The following is a 27,170-nucleotide window of genomic DNA, read 5'->3' on the forward strand; positions in this document are numbered from 1 at the left end:
CGCTGCAATGCTTTTATTTCATGTAAATCACTTTGAATTGTTTTGTACATGAAATGTGCTATACAAATAAATTTGACTTTGACTTTTGACTTTGACAATCATCAACAGGTAATCATCAAAAATGTAAATTTGAACCCAGTCTTAAATGTGGCTCCTGTGCAAAAATCGCAAGCTCTGTGTTCTTAGCACAATGTTGGGAAATGTCATAATTTCCAACTTTAATATGCTTGCTGAAACTGTAACGAGATCTGATTTTGTTAGCACCCTAATGTACTTAAAGCCCTGTTAGGGTGGCTCTTTAGGGAGTGATAGCTGTCTTCTGTAAGGTTATCAAAGCAATAATTCAACAGCTACCAGTAAAAATTCATGCCTCTTCTCTCTCCTGTAAAGGACCCAGCTAAAATAACCAGAGGTATAACCAGTCGTGACGTCTTTTTGGTAGGTTTCGCAGAAGTCTTATGTAACACAAGTGAGATTTAGATCTCTATAAGCTTAAGAGCAAAGTGCTGGAAATAGCCTGACTCTCAGAAGAGCTGGGTCATACTACCAGCTGTGTTAATGATGCATTAGCACCACGAGGTGCCCACACAAAGGCAACCTTTGATCAATCATTTATCATCCACACAGACTTATGTTGAAACACATACCCACACACATAAAGCTGGCAGTTTTTGTGATTCATAATGACTTTGTGCCTGAGGAGAAGGGTCACGGGGACTCCGAAACCAGAACGCTATCAGTGTCTGAGCAACACAAGAAAACGGCCTCATGAGTTTCAGTCCCCTTTTCAGTCGCTGGCAGTTCCTCCGATTGATTCATCAAGTTGTTTCTGTCTTTGAAGTGATCTTACCCAGAAGTATAGTGAGAGCACTGAGTCAGATTCAGGGTCCTGCACAACAACATCAGTATGTCACTGATCCAATCGTTTAGGTTGAGATCACTGTTGATATTAATCCAGTTAAGGACACGGGCTTTGAAAACGTGTTGCTTAAAACTTGAAAGGGAGATCCTTCCATATGTCACATGCGGTCTGACAGGGATATACAGCTGGTCTTGATGGGTTCATAGTCAAATTACATCATTTGGCCACAAACTCCAACATCTCTATGTGGCCCTCTTCCTTATATGAGCTGCTGTCACTCTACAGCCCATCATTGTCCTTGCTCCTTTACTCCGGTCATAGTTGTTGTGGTAGTTAATAGGGTAATAGGGTCTTGTCACTTGGACTGAAACAACTGATACTATTTATTTTGCTTTGACAGTGTCTCATTGTCTCCAGAGGTCATCTGGAAAATGATGAGATTTAACTGAAGATGTGACCTAACTCAGAGCCCTTGAGGCCCCTCGTACATCATTCTGTCCGGGAAAAACCAATGCAATGTGCACCTTGGTCTTATGCCGCTCACTTGTGGGTGGCTGTTTAGCTGAAGAACGCAGTTCATTTAGAACATCTGGAAGATTTCTCGCTCTGAACTGCATGGCTGGAACTTGAATGTTAACATACATGTGTGGCCGGACTGGCTGCCATGAAACCGAAAACATGGGCACAGGCTACTAGACGCACTCTCTGGTAAGAACAACCTTACAACACTACATCTTCTCTAAGCAAGTCGTTGTTTGCTCCTGAACGTTTTATGATGCTGTACTAATTATTTAATGTTTAACTGCAGAGGAGCGCCAAAAACAAGGACTGACATACATTTTTAGCAGCTGAAGTTAGCTGAAGAGTTTGAAAAGACGTAGACTGCCAGCAGGTTGACTTTGGTTTTTGAGTAAAAGTAGAGCAAAGCACAGCTAGAGTGGTTTGGGGAGGACTAATGAATCCTCTGCCTCCGCTTATAGTTTGATGCAAGGTTCAGCCTCATGTTGCTTTGACATATTTCACATTTCACAAACATTGGCTCTGGTATATGACATTAGTTTTCAAATCTGTTCGGGTGAGGAAAAAGTTGGATCAGTGTTGTATGAATTACAAAATGTGTGGCTAACCCGGTTAAAAACTCCTGCTAACCACAAAGAAGAGAGTCTTTTTTTTCTTTTTTACTAAGGCTTCTTCTGTGCCAAAATGTAATCTGTCTTGCCGCCTGTGAGCCTTCATCCCCTCCAGTTTGCCCTTGTTCCAGTAAAATGCCTTTAACCCCTCCTATTAGCTCACTTGGCTCCTTCCAATCTGCCTTTTAATCCTCCTAATTTGTCATTTCATTTCCCAAGATATCTCCTCAATACCTTCTTTTTCATCTGAGTTGTTTAATGGCTTCTTCAACACCCTTCTATGTCCTTTGTTGTTCTGTCTCTCCCCTGTTGTCTGATAGATGGATGGATACAGTTTGAGTGATGCTTTTCTTTGCCCTTCATGGAGGAGAATATCAGATCTTTTTTGTCTCTAAGACTTGCAGTGAACCTTGTTTCACCTCGCCGATCCACTTAAGTTCAGCGTCACTGTCGGTGGATAGTTTTGGCTCCACATTTAGGTTTAAATATGGTTGTATTGAGCTTTCGAAGAAAAGAAATCCTTTGAGTTTTATTAAGGCAGTTTTGAATGTAATGAAGTGTTTAATTCATCTCCAATTGATACTCACCTCTAAAATCTGTCAATATAAGAAATTACCAATGCTTTTTTTCTTTAATTACGTTTCTCTTTTTGCAAAATTGCAAATCATTGTTCGTAGTGCTGCAGTTTTTTTAGATTTCTTTTTATAATTACACAGCGCTGCCATGCTCCAAACAATCCCCTGCACACAAATACTGTACAAGTAATTACAAGGATGCATGGAGGCGAGCTGAGCCCAACAAAATGGGACGCAGCCAAGCGACATATGACTCCCTTCGTCAGAAGTTGGCCAGAGTCCTCAAGGCTGATCTAGTGATGCAGCAAAACATGACACTGTTGTGTTTTTATTATTTTCTTTCTTTTGCTGGAGCTGGCAGCCGCAGTGCTTTTCCTCAGGAAACGAGGCTGCCGCCGTTGCTGGAATTAAATGCTTCAGCCTGCAGCTCCGTCTGCTTCTACAGTTCTTATTCTCTCTGTTTTACAGTTCTGTTCTCTACTTTCTTACTGTCTCCAACTCTGACCTTTTTCTCTCCTCTAATCTCTAATTTCTGTCTCTCCTCCTACACTCTCAGGTCTTTTCTCCTCAACCTCTTTACGATTGATCCACAGCCCTTTTTTCCTTCGGCTCCTACACACATATTCCTCCACCTCTTCCTATACATGCGCTCTTTGCTCTCTTCAACTCCTACTCTCTTTTTGTTTTCCTGTTGTTTTATCCCTGTTCCCATCTGGCTCCCTGTTTTCTCCCACTTTACCTCTGCCAGCAGCTGGGTCTCATGTAAAGTGTTTGAATCAAACAGACATGCACAGAAGTAGAATATATGAATGAAATTGGACATATTTGCAAGGATTTAGAGATATTAAGTCTGCCTAATGATTATTTTATTGAGTAATCTGCACACAGCGTTTGAAGTGCCTTTAAAGTGCAGCTTCACACCTATTTTAGCTCGAACAGGCAGCTTGGTTGTTGAAAGCTTTGATTATGAGTGTTCTTGATAAAGAAATATGTATGTAACCTTGAATCTTGAGATTTAATGTGATGTCTGGATTTTCCGCTGTCTGTACTCGCCACCCGACCGAGTGTTGGTTTCCTTGTATTTTTTCTTGTAATGTTTTGAAAAGCGTATGCAGCACAGATTTGAGTGTAGTTAGTTCCTGGAATGTTTTTTTCTTTATCGGTGTTGAGATTTTCTGCTAAACTTGAATGAACTGAGACCACTACCAATCAATGGTGTGAGAAAGTGAGTGTACAGATGCTAAGTAACATCTGTAATAAGTTAACAGGCTCCAGCCCCCCCGCGACCCGACCGACGGATTGAGCAGGTATAGACAATGGATGGATGGATTTCACATTTCAGTTCTTTGCGTCAGTACTCAATTAGATGTTGTTGTTTTGTGAACGTTCATCTGATCCCATTTAACAAAATTTGCCACTTTAAGTATTGATGATAAAAGAGTAACTTTGAATCAATAAAATGAAGTAGACAGTAGTATGTTTGTGTGTGTGTATGTTCAGGTGTGCGTTTTCTCTGATTATGCTGTGGATCCCATCTAATTATCCTCAGCTCTGTTGCATTAGCTGTCGTGTGCCCGTGTAAAACTTTAAGCCCACGAAGGCAACTACAGATGACAATTTGGTGTAGTTTTTCTGGAAAAGTCTTGACATCTCAGGTAGTTTTCTGTCAGTTGATTTACCAGCAAATCGTTCCACCCTGGTCGGTACAACTTGCATTTTTATGCTTGCTTTATGAGGAAATCTCATTAGTCGAAGCAGGAAGTAAACAGCAATGTAAATGCATGAGATTTATAATAAGATAGGATTAGTTCAGTGTCATTGCACAATGCTACAATTCAAACTAAGCTCTGGATACTCTGCGGCTGTAAAATATGCCTTTCGTGCAGCCCATGAGAAGCTGATCAAGACTGCAAAGGCATGAAATATGTCCAACATTAAGTGACACATGGGACAAATAACAGCTTGCCCAATACTAATTAAGTGTTAAAATACCCTTTTTTTTCTGGCAAATGCACCCCCCCACCCCCTACTGATTAGGGCACCTTTTCAAAGCCTCTTCTTTACTGATAGAAAACACACCAAAACATAATTTTATCATGAGCTGAAATTTCTTCCTGTCTTCTAACTCATAGTCCTGCTTATCTACATCCTACCTCCTCTTCACATGGCCCTAAAAATTGTGATGCACCTTTCGTTTTCTCTTCTTAAAGTTTATCTGCTTCCTTTTCTCACTAGACTTCCTCTCCATTCCTTCCCTGTGCTCTGGCTTTTTCTGCCAGGCCATGTCCTAGTTAAATTGTCTTCTGCTTTGTGCTTGTTCTTTTTTACTTACTTGGAGGTTTTTATTCTCTTCTTTCTTTCTTATCTCTGCTCCCTTCCCACAATCCTTTGTTCAATTTTTTTGTCTTCTGTCTCTCTTTCCTTTCGTGTTTTCCAGGTTTTTCAGTTCATCATCTCTTTATGTCCCCACTCATCCCATATTTATACATACCTGTCGCTCCCCCTCCCCTCTTCGTTTCCTCCCCATCTGTTTTTACCTCACTGTCCCTGTGCCATTGTGTGGATGATAGCTGTCAGGAGATCTCATCACTGAATCTCTCTTATTACATGATTACAGGGTAATTATCCTGTGAAGTTGTCTTTGTCGGATTCTATGAAAGACACCTAATGTCTTTTTAATGGGGTTTGGACTTTAGAGACATTTTTGTCTTTTGTAGTTTCTGTGAACTCCTAAAATTTTTTTCATTTACATGTGATTGGCCTGGAACTGTGTGTCCTGATTAAGTGGCATCTTATTCTTTGCCATTTTTTAAGAGTGTCTTTTTGCTCTCAATTGTAAGTTGGACGGCCTTCATTTTTAACTCCTGGCTTTCTGCTTTTGTCAGAAACCACTATCATTTGCCAACATCTGCTTAGACTTGACCTAACGGAGCTTCTGTGATATTTAGACAAGCGCAGATGTAGAAATATAGATCAGACCGAGGAAAAGGAGGCTCATTTTGCTTATCGACATTTATTGTCAAGTTACAAATGAATGGGATCTGCTCCAGAGGACCCTGTAATGTTTTATATACAGTAACTTTACCAAATGCACCTTTCTTTGACTTTTATTCCAAGACATGTTTACCATCTTTGGCTCAATAGAAAACACAATGTACATTTCCCTAAAAAGAGAAAATTAATCAATTAAATTTCAGTGAATTCAAACGTCTTTGTCCATGAGCGTAAGCGCTGGAGATTTTTGGGGAATCTAATTTTTTTAAATTAGTTTTTATTTTCTGTTGCTGCTGATTTTGATAATGTTGTAAAGTTACAGTTATGTAATGAATATAACCATTTAATCATTTTATTTGATGTTGTTGAGATCCAACTTAGAAGAAGGCTTTGAAAATTAAAGCTCCTTCATATAAAGCAAAGTTCTCAGTGGATAAATTAATATAACCATAAAAAATGTCGGTGTTTTAATATTTTTTATGAATCTGATAATGATTGCATGAGATCTAGGTTCCAAGTTTCAGACAAAAGAGTGGGTTTCCTGCTCTGTGATGCCTTGTTGGGACTTTACTGCAGATATCTTATTTGTTCGTGGGTCTTTCTGTCTTTAGTTTTCTTTTCTCAGTGAGGTTAAGATCAGACAACTAGCTCTGCTACTGCTGAATATTCCACTTCTTCTCCCTCAAAAACTCCTGAGTTGCTTTCAGAGTATGCTTTGGGACATATTCTCCCTGTCCTGTGAAGTACCATCCAATCAGCTTTGCTGCTAATGAAAAAAAGTAGCTGACACCTGTACATGAAAAGCTTTTGAGTCAAATGGCCACTTATATTTGAGGCCCTCAAAAAGAGAGTCCTACATATATGAGAACTTTATCTGATAAACCCTCGATCCAGTTCAGATGTAAATACCTTCAAATTGAAGTTAATTGTGCATCAACTTAACCAGCAAACACTATCACATCAGATGAGAATAATCAAAACTGCTTTTTTCTTGCTTTATCCAACATAGCCTTAGAAGTTTCTGTTTTCCTTAATTTCAGCCCTTTCTGAAGTGCCAGCGACCCTGACACATATCATATTAACTTGTGATTTCTGTCTTTGTTTGTGTCCTTTTAGCTTGAGCACTGCTGCTGTCTGTGATGCCCTCCCATGACGCCCAGGTCGGTAGCTGACACTGCCAGTGAGCGGGAGACGCCACTGCACAGCCGGTCCTGGGCCTGCGCCGTCAGCCGGTTCTCGCCCTCCCTCTCGCACGCTGGAGACTCCACCTCCTCTCACCTATCAGTATCCACAACCATCAGCTACAATCCACCCCAGTAAGGTTCGCCTGAAAATCAGCACGTTGACATCCACAGCCACCAGCAGCAGCGACAGCCAAAAAACACAAAATCGTCAACTCAATCAGCAACACCAGCACCAACTTTATCAACACCACCAACAAAAGCCATCATGTCCAGTCGTAGAAAGTCATCCACCCCTTGCATGGTCCGGGTCATCAGTGACCTGCCTGATGAGCAAGATGACACAGAGGAGGTGATGGACATTGAAACATTGGCAGGCAACATTGTGACTGAAAAAGAACAGTCAGGTTCATCTGAACCTATAGAAAAGACTCAGCAGGAGAGTGAAGTGCATCCAGACAAAGTGGCATTTCCAAAACAGGCTGAAAAACAGAGTCCTGAGCCATTAGAACAAGAAGAGCAGTCCAGTAATGGAGATCAGCCCCCTGTCATTGTGGATGTAGTAGGCAGAGGGGTGAAAGACAAAGAAGGAATGCAATCTGACCAGGTGTCCCAGAAAAAGCAGCCGAGAGGCTACGAATGCAAATACTGCCCATTTTTGACGCAGAATCTGAATGACTTCAAAGAACACGTGGACTCCAGCCACCCTAATGTCATTCTGAATCCACTGTACCTCTGTGCTGTGTGCAACTTCAACACGAAGAAGTTTGACTCACTCACAGAGCACAATGAGAGCCAGCACCCAGGTGAGATAAACTTCAAGTTCAAGAGAATAAAGATGAACAATCAGACTATCTTAGAGCAGACAATCGAAGGCAAAGACAACTCAGCTGAATGCGAACTGACAAATGAACAAGGTGAAAGCAACAGCAACTCTGTGTTTTCACCTTGCCTGTCTACCACGGTAAAAACTCCAGGTAATGTACAATCACTCTATGGAGGGACTGGACTGAAAAGCCCGCTGAACGGCTTGATCCAGAAGGATCAAATCACAGCAGTAAACATCAATGGAACGGTCATCATCCCTGAACCCACCATCCTCCAAGGGCTCTCTCATGTCACCCCAATGCTCCAGCGCCCACCCAACTTTAACTCGGTACCAAAAATAGCCGTTCCCCTGAACACCACCAAATATAACCCTTCTTTAGACGACAACCTGACTTTGATCACCTCTTTTAATAAGTTTCCTTACCCGACACATGCTGAGCTTTCATGGCTTACAGCTGCCTCCAAGCACCCAGAAGAACAAATCAAAGTCTGGTTCACCACCCAGCGGCTTAAACAAGGTATCACCTGGTCCCCAGAGGAGGTGGAGGAAGCCAGGAAGAAAATGTTCAATGGCTCTATTCCGCCTGCCCATCACACATTCACCATCCTGCCTACAAGTCCAGTCTCTCAATCGTCTGCCAAAGCCTCCAAACAGCATGTTGTCCACACAACAGTCGAGCATCCAGGTCGTGTCCGGACAACCGTGTCCAATGGGTTAAGTGTTGTCACCGCCACAAACTCCAGCAACTCCCTTAAACGATCCGTGCCAACGCACCTAACATCAGTGTTCGGCCCCGAATCAAAGCGACCCATCATGGCAGTCGCCCCCCATTCTGGTGACCCTAAAGACAAGATCCTAATGGCTCCTCCTCCACCTCCTCCTCCCCAGAAAGACCGCCTCCCAATGGCTCCACCTCCTGTTCCTGTTGAAATTAAAAGACCTGTAGCAGCTCAGCTGGTCAATGCAGAAATGAAGAGGTCATCTGTTGCTGTGCCTTTAATGCCACCACCGTCTTCGTTATCTCCATCTTCGTCATCCAAAGGGAAAATCCTCTGTGCAACAGGAAACCCCAAAACAAAGCCGGTGGTGTCTCTGCCCTCCATTGTCTTTCCAGAATCCTTAACGAGGCCAATGATAGCTCCTTCACCTATCTTTGCTCCATTTAAAAATTCTTTACTTATTCCTCGTACTTCTCGCATCATTTCCAAAGAAAAGCAAGCCAATACCCATATTTTGCCAGCTTCTGATTCAAACCTGCCGAACTCCCCTCCACTTAATAACTCACAAGTTAGGAGGCCAACTATTATCCAGTCTGTTCGCACTCCAGCTACAGCCCCTTCCCAGATTCAGGGATTCCTTCTGGATGGAAAGATATTAAAGGAACAGCAAGGAATGGAGCTGAAAGCCAGCTACCCGAAAGTAGACAAGGTTGTAAGTCCTCTGGCAGAGGCCAATGGGACATCTCGCATGGATGGTAAATGGTCCCATGATCAGACTTCTGCTCACAACAATGGTATTATACATTTTGATGGCGGGGAGATGCCAGCAGTCCGTAAATCAGATTTTCAGCACAAGTCCTCTGTGCTGACTCAGTTCCCTTTGCTGGAAAGGATGAAAGGAAAAACGGCAAAACAGCTCAAAATCTTAGAGGAGAACTTTTTGCGGAATAGCTTTCCCTCACACAGCGATGTGGACAATCTGGCAGCCACTACCGGCCTGTCTCATCAGGAAATCGACAGCTGGTTTGTGGAGCGCCGTGCACTGCGCGACAACCTGGAACAAGCCCTCCTCAACTCTATGGGCACCAAGAGGATGGGCATTGGTGGAATTGCTGGCATTACTGAGAAACCGCTACATCAGCAGCAACAGCACCACCAAAATATACAGCTGAATGGGATTCACAAAACAAGCAGCAGTGTGGCTAACCTGAAAAGTCCTTCACCTTCGCACGTCCTTTCCATTATTGCTCCCAGCGCTGTTGCACCCTCCATCCCCAACCCAAATTCCTGCTCAGTGCCTCCAGACAGCCGATCCCTGGCACTCCTCAAGGACGATTTTGCTCAAACGCGGTGGCCTTCCCCTGAGGAGTTAAGCCAACTGGAAGGTCGGACAGGACTGGCTCACTCTGAACTCGCCCGGTGGTTCACTGACACCCGGCTGCAGAGCAGTGGCATGGAGCTGACGGAACTTTTTCACAACAATGGAATGAATGGAGGGCAGGGGCAACCTGTGTGCTCCCCCGAGAGCACACCTTCCAGCATCATCCAGCGGTGCCAGGAAGGAGCTGTAGCAAACAACAACAGTAAGGTGTTGGAGCTTGAGTTGGGCTGGCTGATGGACCAGCGCTCTAACAGCCTGAACAGTCAACATCACGCTGAGCTCCAAGAACGGTTTGCTGGCAGGTACTTTAGTCACAGTTTCTAAGTTTTACTGTTTATAAATGGGTCACATTTTTGTCATATCAAATTGCATGAGCAAAGATGCTCTCCCAGAATTACTCATACCGTCTGCAACACTTAGATTATCTAGCATGTAAAGACGTTTAAATTAGTTTCATTACATGTGTTGTCAGAGAGTCACAAAATGTTCTGTTAAGCAAACTTTAAGAGCCAGGAGGAGTCTCTAACCCGCACAAATCACTGCCATTTTTATGGTTGCCGTGGTTACTAGCATATGCAGCCCATTCTGCAGGGAGGGACTTTGAGGTATAACTGAAGCACAGCAGAGAGGGAGCACAGGGACCATGCTACATCCCCCTTCTTCTAAAAGCTGCCAAAGGGCTGCTTTCAATTATTTTTTTTTTAAAGTAGGACTTGTAATGAAGTACTTTTACTTTTCTGTAGTGGTAAGTGCACTTACATTTTCTGAATGATTTTAGACAGCTTGCTGATAATATGCAAATTAAGTCCTAAAACCAGTGATATCGGTGTCATTGTTGCAGAACAGACAGCTGGCTACATAATATTTGACATGTTTCAGTATGAAAACTTTTGTTGTTATGTAGAAAAAATTACTTCAAAGTAATTTAACCTCTAAGTCAAGTCAGCTTTAATAATGTCACCCCGATAACAAAGCGGTACCACCGCACATCCTCACAACTTTGCTTTCAGTTTTACTACATCCCAATATTTTGTGCAGTCAGTGTTTACTGAAGTGCTCTCCTGGTAGTCTCAGCAAAATTTTCTACCCACTGACACTTTTTCTGGTGATCTGTGTATCCAAAATGAATTTCTGCCTTCCCTCTGTGGGTTTAAACTGTTATTTTCTAGTTGCCACATTAACATTGTTTTAAAGACATTAACCTACGAATATACAGGACTTTATTTAGTCTTCCTTCCCGCCAAGCAACTTGGGACGTGTTTGGCCAGATAACACAGCCATTAGGTTGAGAAGCAATATCCACACAATAATTTGGGGAAGTGTTTTATCCTTCCCATGAGTCAACTTTGGGTTCAGGCTTGGTAAAAAAAAAAAAAAACACCACGGCACAAACCTGCACCGACAGCACATTGAATTCCTTCTGGCTGCTGTTGATTTGAACGTACTCAATAATGCTGAATGCAAAACACTGGTTAAGAAAATTGTCAGTAGGGTGCAGATAACGATGAAATAATGGATCTTTTTTGTATATATTTTCTCTGATATTAAGTTAGTTTCCCAGTTTTCGACACAGTGACAGACGCTTGTTGTGTATGGGCTAGGATTTAATAGTTAATTTGCTATGTCAGTGTTCACATTTTATGAAGAGAATTAAATCATTATGAGTAGTTTTTGCTCCTCATTCAGTAGAAAAAATTCCTCTCATGACCCTTCCGTGGTAAGTGTGAAGGTGAGCGTTCACCTCAGTTCCTTAAATAAAAAAAAAAAAAAGATTAACATCTCTTTTTGCTGCTGAAAAAGAAAAGAGGTTCTTAGTTATTTTTACACTTGCTCATCTTAAGCCTAGTTCCTTGGTCTGATCTGAGTACATCTTTAACCTCAGTGTTTTTCAAAGCTCTATCTTCGTGGACGACAAGAAGGTTTAGATTTAGAGTTGGGGTAAGACTGACAATATAAAGATGTCTGCACTTACTATCAATAAAACAGACTGCATTTATTCTATAAGTTTTCTTGTAAAAGAAACTGGCTCAACAGCAACAGCTCCAACAGGGAGACAACTCAAAACATAAGGGAGGGAAAAACTACTGTTTTTTATTAAGTGCACCAGCAGAAAGGAATTTATACACAGATTAGTTTTTGACCAAAACATTGTGACCACCTCTCTCATACTTAGCAGGTGCTCCTCATGCTGCCAAAAGAGCTCAGACCAGTCAGTGCGATGACAAAGAGCCTGACAGAGTCCTGGAGTCTTTTCTGGCTCAACGTTAGCTATATTCTCTGGTTCCTGTGAGTTGTGGACTGAGTTTGCCTCCCGCAGTTACCGTTAGATCCCATCAGCTTGGTGTCTGGGAAGTTTGGAGGCATCGTGTCTTTGTTGTGTTCCCCTCCTAAGTAGATTTTGTAGGGCCCACTGTTGTCCTGCTGGGGCAGGCCACTAATTGCTGTTGCTACATGGGTGAATGTATTACTGCCCTGCTAAAAATGTTTAGGTAGGTAAGTGTCAAAGTGGCATCCATGTGGATGAATTGTAATAACATGAGCAGTGTTACTCACTTTATCTTCCAGTGGTTTTAAAGCTTGGGCTGCTCGCTGAGTATGAAAATATAATACTGACTGAATAATGATTACTTCTCCTCCATACACTTAAAGGACTTAAAGGACACTTATATTTCATATATTTAATTGCTGGATCACTTTGGTGTTACTACTTTAGCTTCTAATACTTCAGCAATGGTGATGATGCAGTGTTATTCTCGTCATATTTTAGTTTTAAGTGACATTTTTAATTACCTTCTATTAAAAAATGTTTGTAAAAATTGTTTTCATGAGGATCCTTATCTGTGTTGGAGAAGAAGAGGAGGTACGAACAAAGCGGGGAGCCGCTAATAAAGCGCTGCTCCATAACACCGCTGATTGCACATAAACACTTTAACTATCATATGGGGCTCATCACTGACGTCCAGCAGTGATTCAGTAGCTCGATGTGGGTCAGTAAGTGAATTTAATGACCCCACTGTACTGCATGTTTTCTTTCTAATGCGACTGTAACTGGGCTGTTACAACTGCTTAAACAGACTGAGGCAGCAGAGTGCGGCGGAGCTGAAGAACGGGGGACAGAACGGGGGAGTCATGGGAGGAGCACGGGAGGTGTTCGGGAGCTGGCTTGAGGACGGACATTTGAGAAGAGGACGGGAGCTGCTCCTGGAGAGAGAGAGGAAGATGGCGGAGGACACATCTGGACGGCTGACTGGATAAACGGTGAGAGTTTGGTTGATGTAATCTATTTGTCTGTCGGAAAAATAGTTATCGAAAGATGGCCTTCGCTACTTTTGATTTTGATTACATCTTCAAGGTCTGCATCACTTATTGTTTGGTCCTATTTTTGATACTGCTGGTCAACACAATGTTGGCAAAAGAGTCATAAGTTCTTTGAGAAATTTGAGAAATGTTGGCATCCCCGAGTTCAACTAAAAAAATATTCAGTTTTTCTTCAGTCTTTAATTAAACCTCCAACATCCACTAATAAAAGTACTAGTTATTTCTTTGCTGGGTGATACATTTCTAATGCTATAAAAAGGCTAGTAATGATTAAAAACCTCCTTTTAATTAATGAATTTTGAGTTCCATTTTTTTTAGGTGAGGTATTCATGATTTAAGTTTTAGGGTATAAAAAGGTGGAATTTTCCAGTTTACGAAAGTATTTTTTTCTCACCAAAGTATACACAGGTTAAATGATTTGATGATTATGCTCTTTAATCCCGTTCCATTCAAATTTCTCTATAACTCCACTCCATGGATACATGGCATACCCAAAGAAAATGGGGGAAAAATAATTTGAGGTCACTGAAGGTAAGTTTTTTGTTGTTAACAGATGACCGCCAATACGAAAGATATTAGCAGGAAAATGTGATCTTACCACAACCTGCTGCCTTAATAAATCCTAGTATGTTAAGGATCACTCCAAAACAGCGGGTCCATTCAGAAATATCATTCTCTTGTCTGAAATTTCCTCCCAAGACTTGTCACTGTAACAACAAGTGCATGCTTGGGTTGTAGATTTAGTTTTGGTGTCGGTTTTGCTGCATTTTCACCTCATAAAATTCAGTATTCACTTCCACATCAGAACACACAGGACGCAAAGGCTTCGCTGCAGGCTGTCACGTTGGTTCACACCATGCTTTTTCTTGTTGAGCATTTAGATTTGCACCTGAAAACGGCATGTCTTCATTTTCAGGATTTCATTGGCGATTTGACGTGTCAGTCTTCAAGCGCATTTACAGCTGGCTCACTGTGCACGCACTTCCCTGCAGCACAGGTTGGCTATTGTAACCTGTGGACGCTGCATGGAAGCTCCAGCAGTTTCATGTGAGGAGTCAGTCAAAAGCTTAGAAGCCTGTATATATTATATATTTAAACCATCGACAGATTAAGCAGAGCTGCCTGCTCAGTGGAAGTGATGCAAAGGCAATCTGTGAGGATATACTGAAGAAACTATTTTGATGGGGGCTTAAAGTTTTACTGTAATGGATCATCAGGACCTTTTGTCAATAAAGAGTGACTGTTTTTGTCAGAAAAATATCAACCAGTAGGTTTATTATATTGATTGCGATTGACATTGATTGTTCCCCCTGTGGTCACCTTATCAGACAATGCTGTACATCAGTCAAATCACACAAATCTTAGCTTGCACAACCACTGACACCCACCACTTGGATACACGCTGTAGTTGTTGGCGAACCGATGACACCCTGCTGGTCGTCTGTGTCCAACATTTCCTTTCTTTTTGCTCCGTTTTTAGTCCCTATCAACACTTAAAATAAAAGATATATTGCTCTTACGCTGCTGATGGCTCCGCTGTTTGTCAGCATGCGTCTAACTCTGCCTCCCCTTTTTTTTTGCTGCTGAGCAAACAGGGCCCAGCAGTCTTTTTGAGCGTTTTCATCTGAAAACAGCTGCCTTCTAATGGTAAAACAAGCTGAAACACTCTAAAGCTCTGCACAGCCGCAGGTTCATTTGACAGTTCTCTGTGGGTCCAATACTACCAGAAACACATTTTCACTCTGTCACACTGTTTTTATGTCGTGATTTTAAGCTGTGTTAAAGGGGGGAAAAAGGATTTCAACTCTCAAGACTGTTTCTGTATAAGTGCAAATGTGGCTGCAGGTTATTCCACCCAGAACTGATTTGACTCAGCAAAGCCCTCATTGGTCCCCCAGAGTCCTCCCTCCATTCCCCAGTGTGATAGAGTTAAGCCAACACCCAGATCCCAGGCAACAAATAAATGAACTCCAGCCAGTCACTGTCTGTGTGTGTAGCTGTATGGGTTTTGGCTGCAACTCATCAGTAACAAACATTAAGTTCAGGAAAATTTAGGAGGGGGGAAAAAAAAGCATTTTTAGAGGCCGAAAATAGCAGCAGACCCCCTGGTGTGGCAAAGCTTGATAGATAAAAGGCTCCGCCTAGGGCAAAGAGTGATGACAGAGTTAGCTACTTGTTCCCTCAACTGTCTGTTCTGACAGAAGATTGAATGTCTTAATGTCTCTACATGGCTTTTGCTTATTAAAATAGAATCTGTTCAAATGTTTCCCTCAATACAAACATCTGTATGAACAAATGAAAAGATGAAGACTGAGCTTCTTGCATTGTCACTTTTGAAAGATTGCCGCTCCTTAAGGACACCTTCAAAATCAGGACTTGACAGCTAAAATCAATAATCAATATGCAGCGTTCTGAATAGCCAACAATAAGTGTAGATTTTGCTTGTTGTCAGTGATGTTTCAGAAGGATTTCAGCTCATTTTTCCTCCCTCTGTTCAGTTCAGAAATACTTTATTTTTCCCACAGGGGATAACTTCAGGGAAGTTGGTTTGCTGGTATAAAAACTCCAACAAACAGATTCTTCCCACACTTAAAAAGGGCTGTGCACATACTGATAGAAAATTCAAAACACGAGTAAAAAACCAGTGGCCATAAACATAGTTTATGATCTCCATCAAATACTACAGGGACAGATTCATGTGAACAAAATCCAAGTGCTTCTGACAGTCACAAAACTTTGGACTAAGCTTACACAATATAACATTCTTGCTGATGTCTTCTTATTTCTGCTCTTATTGTGGGAAGAAAGAAAAACAACTAAACTGAACATTTAAAACATTCAGCAAAACCGTAGACTTCATCCTACGTTGGATTACCACAAAGTTTCCAAAGAAGACGACAGGGAGGAAGAAGATGTCTTCAAAGAAGAGTAAACGCCAGGAAGATGAAACAACCGTTAAAGAAGGACTATGCTGATAACAAAGAACACTATTATTATGGTTAGAACAACTATTTTCACTCAAAACACACTCCCTCTGTGAACGTGTCATATAGGACGATTCATGATGTCAGACTCAAACAGATCAAACTCAAATTTCCTCACAGCTTTCTTCACTTCCTCTGAGCACCAAAAGCCTCTAACATTTCATGGTGATCCATCTCCGACTGCGTATTGAAAAAAGTACAATGCTTCCCGTGACGTCATCCATTTGGTTTTTTTGGACTGTTGTGAGGACTCAAATTGAGCATTTAGCCACTGCTGACCTGGATTTTGACCTTCAGAGAGGCGAAGGGTTAATCTGAGAGATGCAACACACATCCATTTTGTAACTCACCTGTCACTCAGAGTGGCTCCGGCTGTAATAACGTACAATTTAAAACAGTTGAGACAGGTGAGTAATATTCATATATGTTTTGAGGTGGTTTTCTTTAGTCTTCAGCACTCCTCCGCTCTGCATCATCTGAGCAAACACAACAACAGCGTTGCATATTTACACAGTTTTTTACAGAAATGATTGGATTCAGGTTTTAATGTCCGACGTGTTTATGCTTCAAACAAACTGTCACTTCTCTCAGTTAATTCCACCATCAGCAGTAAAGCGAAGCATGTAAAAAAAACTTCCCGTTACGCTAGATTTATCAGCAGAGCTGCTGTGGTGGTTGTGATTCCTGCGAGCAGGATGATAAATTAGCATGAGCTGCTATCTAAACTCGGGCAGTTTGTGACCGGGGCCGCTCACTTCAGGTGCCAGTTATTATTGGAAGCTATAGACTGCTTTCTAAATCAGTTTGGCTCCCAGATTACTGAGTGTAGCAGATGAATGCTGGAATCCACCAAAGGCTGCTGATGGAAAATTCACTTCAGATAGAAGTCATGCGTGAACTCTGACCATAACCTGGAAACATGTCCAAAAATAAATCTTGTAGAGTTCCACAGAATCATACAACAGTTATTTCATTTAACATTATTAAAAATGGGGGGACTGATTAAATGTGAGAGTTTTAGTCACATTTACTCAGACTGATGAATTATTTTTTCATATTTTATCTACTAAATCATTAACTCTCAACCTCTTTCATAGGCGACTAATTGCAGAAATTACCATTTTGTCCTCACGGTCATACTCAGCCTAACATTAATTTCGTGTCAGTGGATTTGTGTGTAAGTGGTGGGCGTATCTTTGTCATTTTTGTCATGACTCATGTATCCATCCACTTGTGGCTCTTTGAAGAGAAGGTGCAGCTGTAGTTGCCTGGAAGAGCTAACATTTTTAATGAGTGAGAGAAACGGAGACTTACAGAAACCCATGCTGTGTTTTTGTCCAACATAATTCTGTTTCTCTTTTTTCTGAATGTTTTTAGGAGCGTCTGTTACTATCCTGTGTGCTTCATATAATTTTTTCTGTGATGCTTGGAGGCCATGAAACCTGTTGACTTTATGCTGACATGCTATCATCACGTGGAGTTGTTATTGCTGATGTGGTAGCAAACAACATGAAAACTTTGGAATTGTGCTTTTTATTTTACAGGACTTTCCCATAGCAACTCCTGGGGTAAATAACCAGCTCTTCAGTTGCTGGGTGTTAGAGTTCAACTCTATTTATAGAGCGTTTACACAGGGCTAAAAGACACCAGTGTGGAAACAAATACACACAAAGTGAAATACCAAGTAGTAATAAAACGAAAAGAATGCATACTAAAACAGTTATTGCTCACTATATGAATAACGAGTTTAGAATCTGTGAATTGATTAACTAATAAAACAGTTGGAGCTGGTTCCACAGCAGAGGAGCCTCACAGCTGAAAGCTCTTCCAACCGTTCTGCAGGGTGACTGACAACAATGAGATCTGTAAGGTTGGAGTTTGCACAAGATTCTATTGAAATATTTAAAGGAAGCCAGTGTAATGGTGGCTGACATGATAGAAGTGTCATCTCTCTCGGCCAGTAATCTGGCTGCAGCATTTTGAATGAACTGAATGTTTTTCAGGGGAAAATTTGGACACTCAGCAAAAGAAATTAACAAAAAACAAAATATTCTAGTTCAGCCTTGATGTGACAAATAAATGTGCTAGTTTTTTTGCCCCTGTGTAATGTTATGCAGATGAAAGAAAGCTGCTCAAGAGACCTGCTTTTGGTGATTAAAAGGCAAATTCTACTGTGTGTTGATCTCCCACCAGCGTCTGGTCCAGTAGCACCTGATCTAATCCCAGCACAACCCTCTGGTGGGATTCATCAAACAAATGTGCTGCCTACTATAGCAACAAAATGCATCAGTCAAGAATCAAGAAAAAGAAGTCCAGTTGCCCTTATTCAAGCTCTTAAGATTACCATGACCTGGATGACTGAGAATCTACACCGACACGTGCAAGTAACGGCAATCAATGAACACTAGGCCAAACTAAATACAAGATAAGCTGGAAGTGTAACAACAACTTACATTATACTTACTTTCTGTCATGAACACACATCAACATTAGTAAAAATGGTGGTAAAAGTCCTGCACCTCTAAGCTGTTTGAGAAGCTCCACTTAAAAGCAGGAGAGAGTGTGAAAGACGGAGTAAAACGAGTGAAAACAACGCACAACTTCCGTTCCTCATGCAGTCTGACAGACTCATCTTGTTCTGTAAAGTTACGCTTTAATCTTTCTCTCAACTTCATTTCGTAATTCCAACACTGTGGTTAAAGATATCTACGTGTATTATGACCACCCGCCCCTGCTATGCAGCCGTGGACTCCAAGGTTCCTTTGAGTAGCACTGGAAGCTAAAGGAATGCCATTCAGAGCAACTAAGTAGTTGGATAGCAAATTTCTGACATTTTTAGGGCCCAAAACTATATCCTTGCTTTTGCCTGAATTTATTGGTAAGAATAAAAAAACAAAAACAATTACAGGCTCAAGACCCTAATGTCTCCAAGACTGGCCTTTAATTTCTGAAACTGATTAGTTTCCTCAGGCTTGATAGATTTAAAAGGATGAGTGTCAGCATAATAATGTACGTAATGTGTTTATTCCGCTCTCTTCAGAAATAAGTCCGTGTCTTTTGCATCTGAGCCATTTTGTTCTTAGCAGGCAGCGTTTAGCTGAACATATCTGCAGTTTGAAACGAATTTGAATGGAGCGGCCAGGAAACCAAAACATCGGGGGATGCCATGCTCTTCCACATACAATATGTGACCCTGTTAACCTGCCAGTCATCCCTCCATCCTGCCTGTTGAATACACCAGCCTGCCCGCCTCACTGATTCTCCATGTTTCAATGCAGCAAACCTCTTCAAAATAAACCTGTGTTTGTGTGGAAAAAATAATACATCAGGCTCAGTTTGTGCTTCTAGTTTTTTTTTTTTTGTAGTCATCCGGTGAGGGGTTTGAGGTCTCAGCTGCAAGGTGATCACAAAAAGAGGTGATGAAGAATAATTACGTTAGAGAGTCGGAACAATTTATGGAGAAAATTCCTGCGGTGAAAATTGATGCGGTACGATGTTCCCAGCTTATCTGTGTGTGCGTGAGTGCACCATCCATTGTCCTGTCTCACTAATCACCGCAGCTCGGGGCTTCATTTAATCAGCAGAGCACGGCACAGCATCCCATAATAACTTATCAACAGCATAGCTTATAGATGAAGGCTTAATTGCCAAAATGCTGCAGTGCTTCTCCCTCCCTGTTATCATTATAAAGTAAAACACAGAGGCTGTGGACACCAAAATTACCTTTTTCTTTGTATATTAAGATTAAATGTCATTATTTTATAATAAATTTGCACCAGCACTTTTATTAGAAAAGGAGATTTTTTTTCCAGCAATGTTAGATTTAAAGTGAGATTCAAATTTTATGGGCCTAATCACCCAAAGCTACCAACAGTCCTGATGTTAATTAAATCTGCACTTTTTTTCCTACTGGATCCTGAACTGTATTGTCAGTGGAGCGCATTCAAATGGCAGAAACATAATCAGTTTATAAGAGTAGAAAGTGCAGCGAGAGCCTCTTCAAAGGATTCACTCCTCAAAATTGGAATCTGATGCACTTTATTAAAAGAAGGTGTTCGGAGTGTTTTATTCTTCTCCGATGTGCTCTATCAGTAAGCACAATGATCATCTTGACTCAGATGTATTTCCTTCAGATCAGCACACTTTTTCATGAGGAAATAGTCCAGCGTTGGAGCTGCAGCTGGACTGGCAGCAAAACATCAACAGCTGAATGATTCTTTTACAGGTTGTTATCGAAACGTGACATCGAGCTAAAAAAAAAAGAAAAATAACAAAACAACTGGAGTTCAGAAAAATCTTCACTAAGAAGATTTTCATACTTCTCAGTCATTTGGTTTAGATATATATATATTTTTGTTAATTGAAAAAGGGTATTTGGGTAATTGGTATTTTTATTGGCAACATTCATTTAAGACTTTTGCTTTTCCACTGAAAAAGCAGCAGAAGATCCTGAGCCCACAACCATTAGACAATAACTTGTGTGTGCTTTCACATCGTGATGTGGATGCCTGATGAATCCATAGGATGAAAAATGTAAAGCACCCCCATGCACAGGAAAAAGACCAGTTTGTTTCTTTTTTTTGTATTCCTTTTTAATTATTATTTATATAATTCTTGTCTCTTTGGATTTGTGTCTGTATTAACTTTGCATTTTTGTTTGTCTTAGTTGCAGCGCATCCCTTTACACTCACATTGCTCCTTTGGGTTTTTATTTGGCTTCCCATCAGAAGTCATTTTGAATCTTATTTGAATTATTTTGCATGTCTTTGTGACTGATTTCGTGCCCTCAGCGACATTTTGCCCTGACTAAAGCTCAGGGCTTGCGGTTGGTGTGCCAGTCCAGTGATCCAGCAGGGGTTTAAACCGAAAATAAAAACGCAGCTCACTCTGCTGTTTGTGGCGGCCATATTGGTTTATCAGTAAACTGTAGTGACCAGTTGCACAGCTGATCGATCACAACCCACAACCCGTTCAGCTGATAACAGCATTCACTTTGACAGTATCGCTTATTAGGATCAGATCTAACCCTAACTCTTATTTTTTCTATTTCCGTTACTTACATCACCATCAAAAACACCAGCACAATGTCTACATTTTGAATAGATTGGCAGGTTTCAATCAAAGAAAAAGCACCTTCTTTGCAGCTATTATTTCAACAATTGGCTTACCAATCATGGCAGATTGGGCTTTTTATGAAGGGGTCCTTAAAGCAGTGTGAGCTCAAACAGTTTGAGATGGGAGACGCTTAAAAATGCTACAGAAATGTGCAGTATAACTTTTAATACACCCTTTCATATACACTTGTCACCCTTCAGCTTCTCCTAATATGGGTACTTTATTACCTGGTCGCGTGTTTGTAACAAAGGGAACCCATCTGTGTGTTTTTGTGTGTTACTGTTCATTGTCCTGTTTTTTTTTAATCTCAGTGACTGTGAGCTGTGTTAAATAACTTCCATAAAAAAAAAACCCTACATTTGAAACCCTCTTTCATGGATTAGGGGAGTGAGCGCCGGCTGGTCAGGTGTGCAGTCCATGAGAAAGCCGTTATTTCACAACATGTCCCAGTTCCCTGCAACTCCACATCACCGGCTCCTGGCACAACAAAAGCTTTTTAATCCCTCTCTCTGATTTTTCTATTTATTTTTTTATTGTTTGTTTGTGTGGTTTTATATTGTTTGTCCTTGTTTTTTTGCAGGAAAGATGTGAGTTCATGTCAGTTCAGAAATATCTGACAGTTTTTAATCCATTTTTCCCTCCCTCCTCCACTCCTCTCCCTCTGTCCGTTTTAGGTGCGAATAGGATTTGCCGCCATCACCGTCGCTGCTGCTGGAAACATACAAGAGGAAAGAAAATGAAGAATGGAGCAACAAAAAAGAGAGTTTTTTTAATTAACAGATATTGTATTTTTTTTTCCTTTCTTTTTTTACCAATTTTTATCTATTGATTGTCGCATCTGAGGTCACGCACAACATCCTCATCCGTCATGTCGTCGTAATCTCATCAGTGTTCTCGACATGAAGTGACCCTCGCTTAGATGCGAGGTTTGCAACTAAAGGATGAGTTTAAATAAGAAGAGGCCTCTGAGGTGGCGGGGGGGTTTCTTTTTGAGAGGAGCAAACATGCACCTCCACTGAAAGCTGATGAGCGCAAAGAGGAATTCAGGGCTACGACCTGTGAAGATAATTACTGTTTCCCTCCCTTACGGTGGATTTTCAAATTTCTGTTCCAGTTCTCACAGAGACAGAGTTTTAAAGTAGTTTTAGAGAAAGTAAATGGCAGCAAGTCCCTTTTAAAGTAAACAGTCCCTTTAGGTGGAAGTTTGAACTAATTAATGAGCAGATTGGTATCTTTCCAAACTTTCTCCTCTGAAAGAATCAGGATTTTGTTTTGTCAACACCTCAGACCTGAATAACCTGCGTTACTTTACATTCTAAACCTTTCGCATAATAGTAGAGCTAATTGATCATTTGCACTTTACTGTAAGCCGCTTGAATAGCCCTAAAATCCCGGAACTTTCCCTTGAAGTCGTCCGGGAGTAATCAGTGAGAAGAGGATTAGCTGTTCGTGAACCTGCGGGATGGATGAAACGCTTGACGTGTCTGAGGTGATGTTGTGCGTGACCTGCGTTGCCATGGAGATGTGAGGATGAGGAGGAAGTACTGAATGTGTGCCTGCAGCAGCAGCGTGACTGTACACACCAACCGATCAACAGACAGGGTGGATTTAAAACAAACAAACAAACAAGAAAAAAAAAACAACAACAACAACGCCGAGTGCCAAAGCTGGGATCTGCTGCATTCTCACTACACCTTTGAAAAAAAGGGTTCTTCTCTTGTTGTAAATAGGATATATATGTTTGTTTTGTTTTCCTGTATTGATACAGATTTGTAAAATTTTGCGGAAAAATTTTGTTACATTTTGTAAAATGGGAGCAATTCGTCCCCCCAGAACCCTCCTTTTTTCTTCCTTAATTTTTTTTTTAAACCCCCCTCTCGGCTCTTTTACCATTTCTTTTTTTTGTTGTTGTTTGTTTGTTTGTTTGTTTGCATTTTGTTGATGGACTTTTAAACAAACATGGTGCCAGCTGTGGTATGCTTGTGTGTGCAACATATTATTTTCTTTCTTTTCCCATCTCTCCTTCTCCTCTTTTTGTACTGAACCTGAGTGGAACCACTACAAAAAGAAAAAAAAAGACAGACCAGTTGGCAATACTTCAGTCACTTCTTCTTCATCTAACCGGCACTGGACTTCCGCCCGCCACTTCCCTGCTGAGAGGAGAGGAGAGGTGGGAGGAGGAGGAGAGGAAGGAGGGAGGAAGAGGGGGGACTTCGCTTCACATCAAATCAGATTTAAAGAAAAAAGAAAAAACACACACAAAAAGCACCTTTGGACCTTTTTTCTTTTCTTTTTTTGTTTTTTTACTGTGCTGAAGTGAAGTCAAGTGCTATTATTATATTATTATATTATTATTATTGTAGCCACTCTGTCTGGAACCCTTTTTTGAAGAAAAACAAAAGAAAAAAAACAAAAGAAAAAGAAACTTAAGCCAATCTGCACTTCTTGTTCCAACGAACGTGCTTGTGTGACCAAGTGACTGTCGTTGATCTTCGTTGAGAACCGATAAGGAACAAACAACATGAAAAAAACAACAACAAAAAAGCAGTTCAACTGTCAAAATGGTGGCAACCGCAGAAGGATTCACTGGTAACGATCACGCAACACACAAACTCAACAGCAAAAACCTACAATCATGCTGCCTGAATCATACTTTAATCTTTTTCTTTGTGTGTTCCTCTTCCTTTCTCTTTCACTTTCTTACTTTTTTGTCTCTCTTTTGTCTTCCTCTTCCCGTCCTTCTCCGTTTCCTCCTCTCTTTTCTCTTTGTCGTCCTGCACACCATCATACACACCTGTAATAAACAAAATGAAACAAAAAAAAAAGATAAATAGCCTTTTATTCGATACATAACTACATGTTGGCTTGGTAGGCTTAGTTGAAACTAGTTCCATTCCGACAAAAAAAAAGAATAATAGTAAAAACAGAATATGAGCTTCTTTATGTATTGCTTCTGCCGCTGTAGTGTCCTGGTCAGATTTAAAGATGATAAGACTACATATATCTGAAATACTGTATTTACAAATGCAACCCAGGGCTGGCCTCAATGACAGAGGGGAGGGTTTTTCAACTCCGTCCACTGAGCGGTTGCTCATTAGCAGTCTGAGGCTTGTTGCAAAGCTCCAGCTGTTCTTATGAGTCGATAAAGTGCTTTTTTTTGTTGATTAAAGTGTTTGTAGTTTTTATAAACTTCAGCATCACCGGAGCTCACCGGAGCTGCGCTGCTGCACGTCCTTCTGCAAAAACCCCAACAAGACAGCAGCGCTGCAGAGAGAGCCTCCTGGTAGATGCGCAGCCTTAGAAAGCATTAAAAGAGAGTTTTATTTTTGCAAGTGCATAGTTTTAATTGAGTATTTTTATGAGGAATGATTGAATGTATTTGCTTTGAGGAGTTATGGGAATGTGGGTTAACTGTCTGAATGTGCAAAGAGGAAAGAATCGAGCGCACTTGTACTCGATGAAACTGTGATAAGTCTTGCATCCAGAACTAAAAGAAACAAAGGATCTTAAATTGTATTCTCTGGAAATTCGTCCACACTCAGCTGGTGAAATTGTGTAGATTATAGAAAAGAAAGTCTCTTTCACAAACCTTTACGCGAATATTTGTAGAACAGGAAACAGTTTTAGACTCTTGAAAGCTGACCGAGCTTATAAGCAGCGATGCACCTTTTGCTTTTATATGACCTTTACATCATCCTTTTATAGTGTAAACTGCTCCGCAGCAGAGGAGTGGCTGTCGGACAGCGATGAGTCAAAAACTTGAAGGATGAAAATGAGCCTTTTAAGCTTCTGTAGCCATCTTGGTGACTTTGAAAGCAAACGACTGTGACGAGTTGTCGTGACTGGCTTGCAAGCACGTTAGAAGCTATGAAAAAACCCTACGATGTTGCTCGTGTGCTTGATTCCTTCCTTTATTTAATTTGAACTTGCTGTTTATTCATGCTGAAATGTATCTATGTGCACCGGACTTCCCCAAAAAGCTTTTATGCAATCAGAGTATCGATGACCAGCATAATTCAGATTTTTACAAACAAAGCGTCGACATGAGGGATAAGCTACTATCTGATAGCACACATCTGCCTGCTTTCCTCATAAAATTTGGTCAATTTCCCTTTTCAAGTCCAAGAATTGAAGAACTGTGTCTGCCGTTTGAGTTTGATACTTTACTGTTAATCAAGCTCAGGAAATGTTGATAAAACAAGAGTTGTGTACAACTTAAATCTTTGCTTTTGTGCATGGCGTCTTGGACCCACCCCCAGCTGTAGCCCCCGGGTCATTTGTGCAGCAGCGTGTTAACAAAATTCTCTGTTTCAAAGCAAATCACGTGTCTGATCCGACTCTTGTTGTCAAATGAACCTTTAGGATCTCAGTCCATCCCCAGTCTTAAGCGGTATTCAGCTGTAAAATCACAATGTGGCACTTTGAAATTTTGTCTTACGAAAAAAAAAAGAGAATATGTGCAAAGTACTCGTGTTTCAAATTGCTTTTCACTTGATTTTTAAGAATTCAGACAATCAAACCTTGCACAAAAGTATTTTATTATTACAAAAGTGGAAGCCTGATCCCACCCAAAGTGTTTGGTCTCTTTTACCCATTCGTGCCACCTTTAATCCCTTTTTCTGTGGTGCAAATAAACGAGCTGTACATTTAGCCACGTTATTGTGAGCCCCACGTTTTGGGGACATTTCAGGTTACACAGCTCAGCACATTTAAAACAAAAAGTATCCTTATACATTAGGAGTAACTAACAAAGAATACAGACTGAATTTTTGACTTGGCGGAACAGAGAGATCACATCAAACTTGTCGGGTGCGTTTATAAAAAGCTCTGAATTCTTTTTGGGGAAACCAGATGCTCTAAATGTCCTCTTTTTGGGGGGAGTTGAGGCCAGCCCTGCTTCATTACGGACGTTCTGCTTCTTCTACTACTGCTACTATCAAACATTCAGTCCTGGGCACAAAAACAAGCCTGAACACTTTTTCCAAGTCCTCCTTTCAAGGTGTGTGAAACTTTAAACTTTGCATACTGTACCAGCATTTTTGCATTGACAACTCAAATTGAGCACCAGCTAGTTTTTGTTTCCTTCCCAACATTTTAGCTAATCAGCTAAATGAGTTGGAGTTGACTCAGTTTGAGTTTAAAGTGTCTTTGGAGTTTTCTGAGTTACTATGATAAAATAACAGCCATTAATATTTGTTTTCACATAGTTTGAAAAGTATTCGAGTTCTGTTTCTGTTGCCCAGGTCAGCAAAACAACCTGTTGATGTCTGCTGTATTTCAATAAAACACAGCCTTTTTCAAAGGGTACACCTCGTGCTCCTCACTGTGTGTTTGTGTCGTGTTGTGGTGCTGCATCTAAACCACATCCACACACATATGCATATTAAGACAACATTAAATGAATCTCACTCTCCGTTAGCAGGTTCTGTCAAACTCTATTTGGGACACACACACAAAAACGTTGTTGGTCATTTATTGGTCATTCTCTGCACCTGTGAAACAAATGTTTGAAACAACCTGATGTCAGGACTCTAGAAATGACGGTTTAATCACCGGGCTGCACGGTGGTGTCATATAATGTGTTAAGATGACAAGCTGCCACGAATGCTAGCACCGGTTCTGTTCTTGAGTGGAATCATTGTTCTCCTTTTCCGTTATTGTTTTCTCTCCTATTCATAAATGTCGTGCATGTGCAAACTTAATCAGATCTGACACAATCGATACATACTTTCACTGGGTTCACTTGAGGTTTTTGCAGCTTCTCTTCAGATAGACAGTTCTCCCTTTTTCATTCTAAAACACTTGTGTTTGTAAAGTTGGATAAAAGTCACAATGACGTTACTTATTCTAGACGTCTGCTTGCTTTGTGCTCCATCTAAGTATTTATCTATAATGCGCTAATACAGGTGCGCTCAAAATTTTGGGAAGGCTTGTTTTAACATTTCCATTAATTTGCATGTATTTATTTAGCAGATGCTTTTATTCAAAGCAACCCACAACTGAGAAATATTTCAAGGGTAATGTAGGCTTTACTATCTTAACTAAAGAAACTTTGACATGCAGAATTTGAAGCCAAGGATAA

At 40.9% G+C, this 27,170-nt stretch overlaps 1 protein-coding gene across 2 annotated transcripts in view; it reads left to right on the forward strand.

The window, feature by feature from the left end:
• Window positions 1-26,395, forward strand: part of LOC140275458 (zinc fingers and homeoboxes protein 2-like) — a 120,479-nt gene extending 94,084 nt beyond the window's left edge. For both annotated transcript variants that reach the window (XM_072370928.1, XM_072370929.1), the window contains 3 exons: window positions 6,678-9,973; window positions 12,746-12,929; window positions 21,763-26,395. In XM_072370928.1, the coding sequence (XP_072227029.1) occupies window positions 7,011-9,973; window positions 12,746-12,926 (3,144 nt within the window). In that variant the 5' untranslated portion in view covers window positions 6,678-7,010 and the 3' untranslated portion in view covers window positions 12,927-12,929; window positions 21,763-26,395. The remainder of the gene's footprint in view (window positions 1-6,677; window positions 9,974-12,745; window positions 12,930-21,762) is intronic.
• The last annotated feature ends 775 nt before the right edge of the window (window positions 26,396-27,170 follow it).

Source organism: Leuresthes tenuis, unplaced genomic scaffold (assembly GCF_036924035.1).
Source record: "Leuresthes tenuis unplaced genomic scaffold, fLeuTen1.0.hap1 SCAF_18, whole genome shotgun sequence".
NCBI classification, from domain to species: domain Eukaryota; kingdom Metazoa; phylum Chordata; class Actinopteri; order Atheriniformes; family Atherinopsidae; genus Leuresthes; species Leuresthes tenuis.